Here is an 11,342-nt window from a genome sequence, read left to right as displayed (position 1 = left end):
GGCGATCGGCGGGCTATGGACCCGCTGATCGCCTATATGTGTAACACCCGGTACCGGGTGTTCGCATTGGACGGGTCTTTTCTGCCCGTGCGTGCCCGCTAGGGGGTGCGCGCGAGCAGAAAAAAATTGCCGTCTGGAGACGGCAACCCGCAGATGCTGCAGTGCCGTCCGTCCGTTTTTTTACTACGGGCGGACGGCAAGAGGTTAATGTAGATAAGCATAGCAACATTTGGTATACATTAGGGATGCACCAAAATGAAATTTTGATTTTACATTTTGTCAGGCCGGAACCGAAAATTACTTTTTTTTCCAAGCTTTTAAAAATGTTTACAATAATTTTTTAATTTTTGTATTATTCATGTATTTTTGTGTTACTTTACTGTTAGGGACTTTGGGGAAATATTTCCTTTTAAAATAGATTCCTCAATCCTTTTTTCTGCAGCCCTTGTTATGAATAAACAGGAAGCTTCTATACTGAGTGCTCCTTGTCCATTCATGAACTGTGGAAATAATATGAGTTATTATGTTCACAATCATGAATGAACAGGACGTGATGTAGAGGACTTTATGTTCATTCATAACTGGGGACACAGCAAGCATACTATGTCCTCAGTAATTTACAAACACTCAGCGATCAGTTCTGATCGCTGAGCGCTTGTAGTCCACTCTCCATCCTGACTTCGGCTGTGACAGCTGACAGCACAGCCCAACTCGGCAACCTGCGAGCTGTCTCTTCTCACACCGCCTCGCTCGGCATCCTCAGAGCTGTCTCTCCCTGTACTGCCCCGTTCAGCCTATTGAAAGCTTCTGTCCTCCCTGCTGGGCGCCGGCAGCTGGATCCTCCGTTCCATAACAGGCCCCCTCCCACAAGCCATGGGGTGGTGGTTGTGGGGGTGCGGGCAGGGGGCTTATTTACATCAGGTGGGTACCATCAGGTGGTACCCAGATGTGCCCCGCCCCCCATTGTGAATGACTAAAGGTTTTAAAAAAACTTTTTTTTTTTAAACCCTGTACGCTCCCGACGAACTCCCGCCGCAGAATGACATTCTTTTTTTTTGTTTAATATGTTTTTTTGTGTGGCTACTTTTGTTCTCCATGGTCCCTGTGGACTAGAATCTCAATACAAAATAATCCATCATGAGAGTGAGCTTAAAGCGGTGACTACTTTACAACACACACAGGGACCATGGGGAAGAAAAGTAGCCACCCTCCAGAAGGAAGGACAGTGTCAGCATGAATCCAGAGATGATTTGAGGATCTACAGCTGAGTGATACACAAATAAGATACATTTTTGTTAATAGTTGGAGTACTTTTGTTAACCTTCCTGGCGGTAATCCCGAGTGTGGCTCAGGGTTAATTTTCAGTACCAAAAGCGAGCCACACTCGGGATTACACTGTGCGTCACTTACCTTGTCCCTACGAGCCCCGCTGTGTCCTTCAGCCGATGCCGGCATCCGTCTTCCAGGTTCCTTCTCTTGCGTGCGCCCGCGTCGCAGGGGGGCGGAACCGGCTGCAAATTTAAAAGTAAAAAATAGGGGGGGAAAACGGAAAAAAAAAAGAAAGAAAAAAGAGAAAAAATACTGAGATAATCAGACCGCCAGGGAGGTTAATAGTTAGAATGTATTTTTCAGATTTAACTCCTGAGTTTAGTGTAACTTTTAATTTTAAAAAAATTATGTTTTGTAATATTGTAAGCCCTCAGGGGATGGGCCCTCCTTACCTTCTTGTCCTGAATTGTACTGTAATTGTAATGTCTTCCTTATATTGTAAATCGCTGCACAACCTGTTGGCGCTATATAAATCCTGTATAATAATAATAATGGGGGAATTTATCAAAACTCGAGCAGACAAAATTTGAAACAGTTGTCTGTGGCAACCATTCAGTTTCTAGCTTTCATTTCCAAAGCCTAAAGCTGGCCATACACCTATAGATTATCTGCAGGTTTTCTGTGGTCAGATGGAAAAAGTGCAACAGTTTCCTCCATCTACGCTAAACTGTGTGGATGGAGGAATCTCCCACTGGGCCAAGCTTCAGTATCTTGCTACTCAGCACTGCTGGCTCTCAAAATGCCTGAACAATGCCTGCATCCAATCAGATTGTTCAAACATTTTGACCATCAGCGGGGCTGACTAGCAAGCTACTGAAGCTTGGTCCAGTGGGATATTCCGCCATCCACACAGCGTAGATGGAGGAATCTGTTTCACTTTTTCCATCTGACTATAGAAAGTCTACATATAATCTATAGATGTATGGCCAGCTTTAGTGAACAAACTGAAGCTGATTGGTTGTCATGGGAGATTTTGTCTGTTCCAGCTTTGATAAATCCCCCTCTGTATATTTTGTTAGGAGACAGGCAGATTGTTTACAGATCCCTTCCTTTAGGTTCACATACACTAAAAAAAAAAAAAAAAAAATCAACCTTTCCAAGTTGGAGTGAAGACAGACATGTAAGGGCAGCCTGGAGCAGAAGTGTGCTGCATGTGTCAGCCAGCAGCATACCATTCTTGTCTCAGCTCCAGTCTCCCAGGCTCTTTTTCTATGAAGATGAGCATGGCTGATAAAAAAAAAAGCTGCCGGTTGCTGCCAGATATGTCGGTAATTGGAAACAATAGGTCTGCAGCAGCAGCAGAAGGGTAATTACGGTAATGCAGGAGTGGAGCTTGTGGATGCAGATCGTGTGATGCACAGCAGGGGAAAAGTCTGCCACTTGCCCATTGACAGACGATCGGTAAACTTCCAGCCCGTGCTCCTTCTCCTGGGCGTGGCCAGCTGTCAGCCGTGATCGAGCCTCACACCGTGCACTTAACTTTCCAGCAGCGTGTGATCAGTGCAGGAGCCTCCCCTCACTCCTCCCTTGCAACTTACCCACCTCATCCTCCCTCCCCTTCCCTGCCATCGGGGGAATAAATCAGAAAAGGAAACGGAGAGAAGGAGACTGGGAGCTGAGAGATCTCATCCTAAAGTATCACTGATGGCGGCTCATCAGATCCCCCTGCCAGAGTAAAAACAAAAACAAAAAACTGTAGCGCTCAGCCCAGTGTCATCCTATTGCTGACTGGAGTTGTACTGTTATTTCTTTATTATTTTTCCTCCCTCTCTCTCTCTCCATCCCATCCCTACATTGCACTGGATAGGAGATCTGCCTGTTAGATTGTGAAGATGGCTGCTTCCTGGTTTCTAGTCTTTACTCTGACACTTTTCCAATCCATGCTGATCTGCCGTTCCTCTGAAGAATACTTTCCTACCGCAGCAACGTAAGTACCCAGCTTTGTATCGGCTATGTATACCGTCACCGTGTACGAGGTAGCGATCGCGGCTGTGACATTTCCACTGCTTGCTGATAGGGAATTACTTTTTTTTTTCCCAGTCCCCGGGAATCTGCAAGGGAGCAAAACTCAGGTCCCGGCTCTAAATATAACCGGCTATTAAGCTGAGCTGGGAATAAAGTTTCATGTGATCTCTTTATAAGGGAAGGTCGTGCTTGGGCATGGGAGTGAACCTCCAGATCTCATCTAGTTCTCCTAGAATGCACTTAGCAGGACGCATGCTGCTTCTTCCTCACTGATCATACAAGCAGGGACCCATCAAGCACGCTTGTTGTGACAGTTGTTGCTTCCTGGAGAAGAGAAAAAAAAAAGAAAGAGACCCATGAATCTCTCTGCTGCCTGTATTCATAAATCAAGTGTCTAGAAGAGATGGAATAGGGAGCTGGCATCTGAGCCATAGGACCCTAGAAGGGATGGGTACCAATACTGCTTTTATCATGCACATCTAGGACCAAATGAGCCTTATTTTGACTTACAAATACCTAAGTTTATGTACTGCCATTAGAAATATTTTGCCTGTATGGGAGTGGAGGGAAGAGGAGGAAATATCCTCAGCCAAACAAAGCCCAAATCTTGATGTGCTCTTCTGTGCCTTGACTCTGGCTAGGGCAGTGCAGGATGGAAGAGACTTTCCACCGCTTGCCAGTAGTACATTTGTCCAATTAGTGTAGCTTGTGTGCTGTTATAAATGGATCCTGTTCCCAGGATTTATTCCATTATGTATCCGACCAAGAATAATTGGCAGCACACAGCATAGACTTTTCTAGGAGGCTGAGAATATTTCAGGGTTTGCTTCTTGTGTATTAAACATTTACAATGATCCTACACTCTGATAGATAGATAGATAGATAGATAGATAGATAGACTTTCTACTAGTACATCTGCTGACATGTGGAGGGTAAAATACATTTCAAATCAAGCACCAGGCTTTGTGTTTTCCACCTGTGTTTGTTGTTATTTTTTTTCAGCAACCTTTTATTTTCACAATAAATTCAGGTCCCCCATTGAAACTATTTTGTGTTTATATAATATGTTTCCATGTTGATTTATAGCATGGAAACATCTCAGGAGTGTCCTTAGACAACTCACTGATATTCACCACCTCAGATGTCGAGAACACATTAAAATTTCATTCACTGTTGTGAAAAGTATTTACTATATTCCTTAGGGAGTGTGTCACTACATCTAGCCAATGTGCCTTTATTTAGTCCAAGACACAAGCTGCCACTGAAAATCTCTGGTGGCAAAAATATTAAAATGATGTGAACATGGAAAGAAAATGGAAAGTAGAAATGTTCTGTCATATATGTAAATGGCACATTTTCATGAGTCTCGTTGCTTATTATTTTTATACACAGAGTACGTATATGTATCATTTATTTTATATATATATATATATATATATTTCCTGACACCTATTATATTATATAATGTGTGTGTGTTTTATAATTTTATATATATACATTTTCTTTTAAAATTAATAAAAAACCATACACACACATCCGCCTATGTATGTAAGTGTGTTTACATATGTGTTTGTATACACAGACAAATATAATATATCCATCTGTCTATATGTTTGTATATGTATTTATTACAGCGAGTGGATCTTTTGTTATGGTATCCTATTATATATATTATATTTGATCATTTCTAATTGATTTGATACCCTCAAAGAAACGTGCATCATTGTATATGTTAGGGTTGATAAAGTACCAATTTCTTCCATGTGCACAGTTAAAAAAAAGAATATATATGTTTAAGCACACTGGTCACTTGCTGTCTTAGTTTGTGGATTGAGAGAACAGGTGGTGCTTTGCACATATTCCTTTCAATTTAAGCTGGTGTGTCATCTGCTATTATGTGTCAAATCATTAATGATCTTGGCCCATGTATATATGTAATTCTAAGCAGTGCTGGCTGCTACAAATGCATTTATTAAAGGGGCAGATTAGCATTGCAGTACAGGGGCACAATATACACATCTGTCATTCATTTTATTTCTATGATTTTGACTATATGGGAAGCATTTATATTAAAAAGCACACCATGAAGCCATAATATTTGCATTAAAAGCTGTACACAGGTGTGACCATAATACCTGCTTTGGTTCTTTGAAATCTGATCATGAAATGTGCATGTTTACAGAGGGTGCTGTGCTTTCTTTATCTTGTATCTAGGGAGGCAAGAAATCCCAGAATATAATGAAATATTACGTTAATGATTCAGAGCAACAGGAAACCAGGTTCATGGGCAAATGCTTTGTACTGTACTGCCTGACATCAGGATTTAGCACCCATCTCTATTCTACTTTCGCTAATTGCATTCCAAAAGCGAAATTCTGACTGATATTGGTTTTAATGTAATATTGTTCTTTATTGTTCTTGGGCTGCATGCATACTATTTCTTCTATAAGTTGTATTTTTTCCCCCTATGCGACATCAAATCTAGACTACATTGTAGATCGTTTTTAGAGTGCAATAAAGGGCATATTTCAAGAAATTGTAAATGTGCTTTTTAGCACATTAGCATTCATGAAAATATTCATTTACCTGATGGAAGTTGGATGAAAAGGTTGCCTTGCATATTACAAAAAAAATGCATGTAATTGATCTCTGTATAAAAAAAAGTCTTGGAAAACACTAGTATTTTGGAGACATGGGCTGCCTGTTTACTTATTGAACAGAACAAGCCTTTTCAAAGTGCAATATTGTTATTAAAAATCCGAGGTTGAGGTATACTATGTATATTTTCCCTTTCTAGTTTTTGTACCAGTTTTATAATTTTTCAAAAATAAGTGTTTATTACAGAAAATATTTTTTTTTGATTGTCTTAATATGTTTGCACACTCAGCTATCATATCTATATGTTTAAACATATGCATATACACACAGATACGATTCGTGTGTTTTGCCTGTAAATGCACAGATATATTTCTTATATATGAAAGTATACATATAAACGAAGATATGAGTCGTGTGTGTGTTTTGGGTGTAGATGCATAATTTGTAAAAGTAGATTTAACAGAAAGAGACTGAGCGGCTTACTTGTTGAGCTTGTGCCTTCCAATATTCCCTATTTTGATGTGACAGGTTGATGCTTATATTTCGAATCAATTGCGAGCCCAAATGGGATTTCATACAATGGAATTCTTAGACCTTTCCTTTACGTAGCTGGTGTTAGCAATGTAAGTCAAATTAAATGGATGTACAGATATATCTAAAGTAAGAACAATTGGCTCTTCACAAAAGCAGCTCACTGCTACCAAGAATAATCTGATTAGCCGATCTGTCTAATTTGCATGTAGATCCCTGAGGGCAGACAGTGAGCATGTGTTACATTAGACAGTTATACATCACCACACACTACGAAATCAATCACAAGGCTCATCTTGAAATGTACAGCTCTAAAACACATACTCTGGGTTTTGATGCCCATGTCTGTGAATCCACTGAAGCAGTTCCATTCTGATGCTAATCCGCCTCCTTTTCTATGTTACATGACAGTTTGGTAAAATATGAATTTTAATTACATGTATACCTAGTTGGTTGCCTTGGCCTTCCATTCTTCATTTATTTCAGCATTGCTGTCTGGAGACTGACTTTCGCCTGCAGTCATTTCACTACTAGGTGTGATTTATTTATACAGATTAAGCACCATGTAGATGTGATACTAATGTATGGGCATATAACCAATTATTGTTTGGTTTATTTCACACCCTTTAATCATTCAAGTTCCACTGAAACATTTTAATTAAGAATGCTTAGTGCATCTCAGCGAACAGATAGTTGCTGATCATTTATTTCAATCCATATTTTATTACAAATGCCATAAATGTATCAACACTGGGTACAATGTTCTCTTGATATCTCTTGACTATTCCCAAGGGCTTAAGATACACAAACATAAGTGTGTGTGTATATATCATATATTAGTTTCACCTTTTAAGTTGCATTAGTGAAATAAATGAACTTTGCACGATATTCTAATTATTCGAGTTTCACCTGTGTGTATATATATATATATAATATATTCACCAGTAAGCAATAATGTGTTGTATGCTTTCTACTTAAATAAGTATGATTGTAAAATATAACCATTTAAGACATGTTTTCACCATTGTTAGGGTTGCTTTTCCCTGATGAAGTTTTGATTATTGTTCAAAATGGGTGGTTCCAGATTTCTATTTGATTTGCATTGTGTTATTCTTCACTAAATATTAACAATAATAGTTTTGGTGAAGGTGTACCCATGTGTTGGTAAACATTTCTCATTCATCCTGTGTATTAATATTGCACTAACATACTCAGAGTCCGACATAACTGGATACAAAATTGTTGTCATTCATTATTTATAATTAACTGAAAAAGAAAACAAATGACATTCTATTCACGACTGTTCGTGGCACAGATTTAGTAGAGAAATACAAGGCTAAATGTGTCATTGCGCTGGACATAACATAAAAATGATGTGTTATTCTGTCTTTATGTTTTGTGGCCTTTCTTTTCCTAAGCTGTATAAAGGCCATCAATCTTGTGCAACACACGTTTACTTAAAAGTAAAGTAACAATAGATGGGGGTGGACCTAACAATCCAAAAGCCACCACTGCTTTGTGCACTATTCTGTGTATGAAAATAGTCATCAAGACGATGTGGTCATAAAATAAATAGCATTGATTTTTTTTTTTTGGTCTATCAACAGATGCTATTTTACCAAATGAATATATTATTTAAAAAAAACCTTCAGGACAACATGATATAAAATATGTCATTAGCTGCTTGCCTGCAAAGCAAACTCACATAGATTTTAGGTCATGTATAGGCTGTGTTTGTAGTCCATGCCTTGACCAGTTTAACAGTACTTAGCATGTAATAGTAATAGCCATAAGTTACCGGTTTTGTATGGAAGAAATGCTTGTTGTAATATACTCCTGTCCTCTCTATACTCATAAACAAACCAGAGAGAGCTGGGTATTGATAATCCCAAAGCTGCTATACTATTGTCATATCAGTATTAACTTATTAACTACAAAACGTTATACTGGATTTACTTGAAGATCAACTCAATCAACTTAATACAGCTAACTATTCTTTGATATCATTACACGTATTATAAATTCTGCTAGAGTAAGTGCCTGATTTAGACTCCTGTATTGCCATGTACAGCAGCACTCAGACTAGGAGGTAGAGGAGGGTGGTGTACAAACTATGCTATATGCACATGTGTTGACAGTCAGGGTCATAGATATTTTTTCTGGGGGGTCACCTCTCTTAAATTATTGGATAGCTTATCTAACAAACCAAGGTTAAAAAAAAATATACCAGCAAGACTCTTTATTGCCAGTAAATGCGAACTATGAATGTACCCATAGCATAGTTCTACATAAGTTTCCTCACACTGTAAATATGACAAACGTATTGCATATAGGCAAAACAACCAGCGGCGCTTCTATTATAGATTGGATGCTTGGATCAAATTCTCTGAAAATACATCCTGGAACATATCTGATGATTGGTAGATTACCCTTAGTTTCAATACCACCTTTACTATCTTAGACTGAGTATACTTCTTCTGAGACCACTTCTTTATGTTTTTTCTCTCCTTATTCCTTCCTCGTTACTATTTCTCCTTGCTCTTCTATAGTGCTATACATCACTTCCTGTTCATTTATGAATGGGGACCAAGTACATATTAACTATCTGCTCACTTAATGAATGAACAGGAAGCAGCTCAGTAAAGAGGCATCCTATCCATTCATCACTGGGTTGATAGTAAATATTTACTATCTCCAGATTGTGAATAAACATGAAGTCTCTGTACTGAGAGCTACCTGACCATTGAGTGCTGGGGCTGCACAATAAGAGATTGAAGACTCTGTGTCCTCAATCTCTTTTTCTATTTTAAAAGGGAAATATAAGTGGTCTGTTTAGATCATCATTGATATTTCCCAAAAGCCCATAACAGTAAAAAAATAAAAAAATAAATAATTAAAACATTTTTTTTAAATGTAAAAAGGTTAAAAAAAATGCATTTTTGGTTTTTGCCTGACAAATTCAGAAATTTTGGTTTCAGGCTAAAAATTTTAGATTGGTGCATCCCTAGTTTTTTCCTTTGGATCACTGTTTGTATTGCATTCTGTATATGGAGGTTTTTACTTTATTTATATAAAGCACCCCCCCCATTTATCAAATCAGGAGCCCCCATATACACAAGAGTCCTCCCCATTACATCATAAGCCACCCTGTACATCAGAGTCCTCCCCTTCACATCAGGAGTCCTCCTCTCAATATACCAGAGTGCATCTGTCCTTACTGTTTTCCTTTTAGTATCCCTGCAAACTCTCACAAATACTTGTTGATCGTGTCAGTAAAGTCCACATAATGCAGCTTCCTGTGATGGCTTGGTAACAATGCTGCACTGCTCCTGAATTCAAAGAAGAGTTTCCACTCTCATGTAGATTGTGCCTCCTTGCACTACAGTCGAATAAGAAGATTTTGGTGGCAGCGTGGCTGTCAGCATTGTCACTGCTGAATCACAAGCCTTTAGCATGTCAGTTAGCACTTGGCCACACCTAGTCCTGCCCACTGCTTTCTGGATTGATAGCGCTGTCTCTGCTGAAACACTCCCACTGTGAGCTGAAGTGTCTGGGATGGGAAGCATATGAGACACAAATGAAAGAGGATTTTGGGTCAGTCAGGGAGGCTAAAGAAAGAGTTTTTGTTTTCTTTATGATGCTTGTGTATCACATAGTAACTTGATGTGGTTCTTGTTTAGATTGTCATATGGGGGCCTTTAGTTGTACTTTAAACTGTCAGCCTGTCTCCTGATTTGGTCAAATCTCACACACAAGTTTATAGTTTGCATTTCATATCTCCTTACAGCTGTTGTTTTTAACTCTGTTCTAGTAGGCCTGGGTTGAGCTTGAGTATTACATTTTACATTAAGTAAGCATTTTTTTAGATTTTGTTTTGACTTGTCAAGATTGATTACCATGAACATACAAGATACTTAACAAAGAACTCCACTAAGTACAGTTTATATTTACGATGACAATATAACTTAACCCCAGGGCATTTTTAGGAAAACTATAACCCTTTAAATTTTTTTTTTTTTAAAGAATAAAATAAAAACATTGTTGCTATTTATGGATCACTATGCCTCTAGCAGTCATACTCTTATGAAATAATTAAAAAAAGGTCCCAGTTTGGTAACAGACAACAAATGACTATGGGTGCCTGGGTCGGAAAAGTATCTCATTTGCAAAATAGAAGCCATTTCATCTTCAAGAATTGAGATGGACATTTTATAAGCTGCATTTAGAGACCTAAATTGCATTGCTCATAGGTACTATAGAATATTCCTCATTTAGACTGCAGTTCTTGTTTAAATGGCTAGTTAAAGTAGGATTACAGTCTCCATTTTTTTACATATATCTACTGCTAGCAAGTGGTAGATATATGCAAAAACATTGAAAACAAATTAAAAAAGTTGCCAAACAAGTAAATACTTGCCTCTGTCTCTGCCACTCACTCCCGGCTGCAGTACACTGGTCCCAAATGGCAGTGCAGGAGGATGATGTGGGCCGGCGCTTGCGCAGTCCATATCACTGGAGGGGAGAAGAGAGACTCAGTAGAAGTGAATGCAAACAGCCGTGAGCATGCACACCAGACAGACACCGTGGGACAGGAAGAGACAGCAGTCTGCGCTTGATCAGAGACCTGCAACTGCGCTGGAGAGACTGCTTGAAACAAGTGGAAGGAAGAAGATGATTGGATGAAGAGGCATCATTTAAGGTAAGTACTTAAAGCAGTATTACAATGGGGAAACAAAATGGGAGGATTTATTGTCACTTTAAGTGCAACTCTGCTGCCTAATGTGTAAGTGTAACACTTTAATTCACACTTTCAATTCTGCGTTTAGCTGTGCTAAACACAGAAGAAGTTATTTGGAAAGTTTAAGCAAATTTTACACTGCATTTAGTCACTTTTAGGCCGCATTCACATGGGACATTCT

The 11,342-nt window shown here is 38.8% G+C and overlaps 1 protein-coding gene across 1 annotated transcript in view; it reads left to right on the top strand.

The window, feature by feature from the left end:
• The first annotated feature begins 3,101 nt into the window (after positions 1-3,101).
• Positions 3,102-11,342, top strand: part of LOC108796928 (voltage-dependent calcium channel subunit alpha-2/delta-1-like) — a 134,061-nt gene continuing 125,820 nt past the window's right edge. The window contains exon 1 of the mRNA XM_018568484.1: positions 3,102-3,256. Coding sequence (XP_018423986.1) covers positions 3,162-3,256 — 95 coding nt within the window. The 5' untranslated portion in view covers positions 3,102-3,161. The remainder of the gene's footprint in view (positions 3,257-11,342) is intronic.

The sequence above is a fragment of the Nanorana parkeri genome, unplaced genomic scaffold (assembly GCF_000935625.1).
Source record: "Nanorana parkeri isolate BGI_ZX_2015 unplaced genomic scaffold, ASM93562v1 scaffold1196, whole genome shotgun sequence".
In the NCBI taxonomy this organism is placed as follows: Eukaryota; Metazoa; Chordata; class Amphibia; order Anura; family Dicroglossidae; genus Nanorana; species Nanorana parkeri.
Note: the sequence above shows the minus strand (reverse complement) of the source record. Positions and strands in the feature narration are given on the sequence as shown.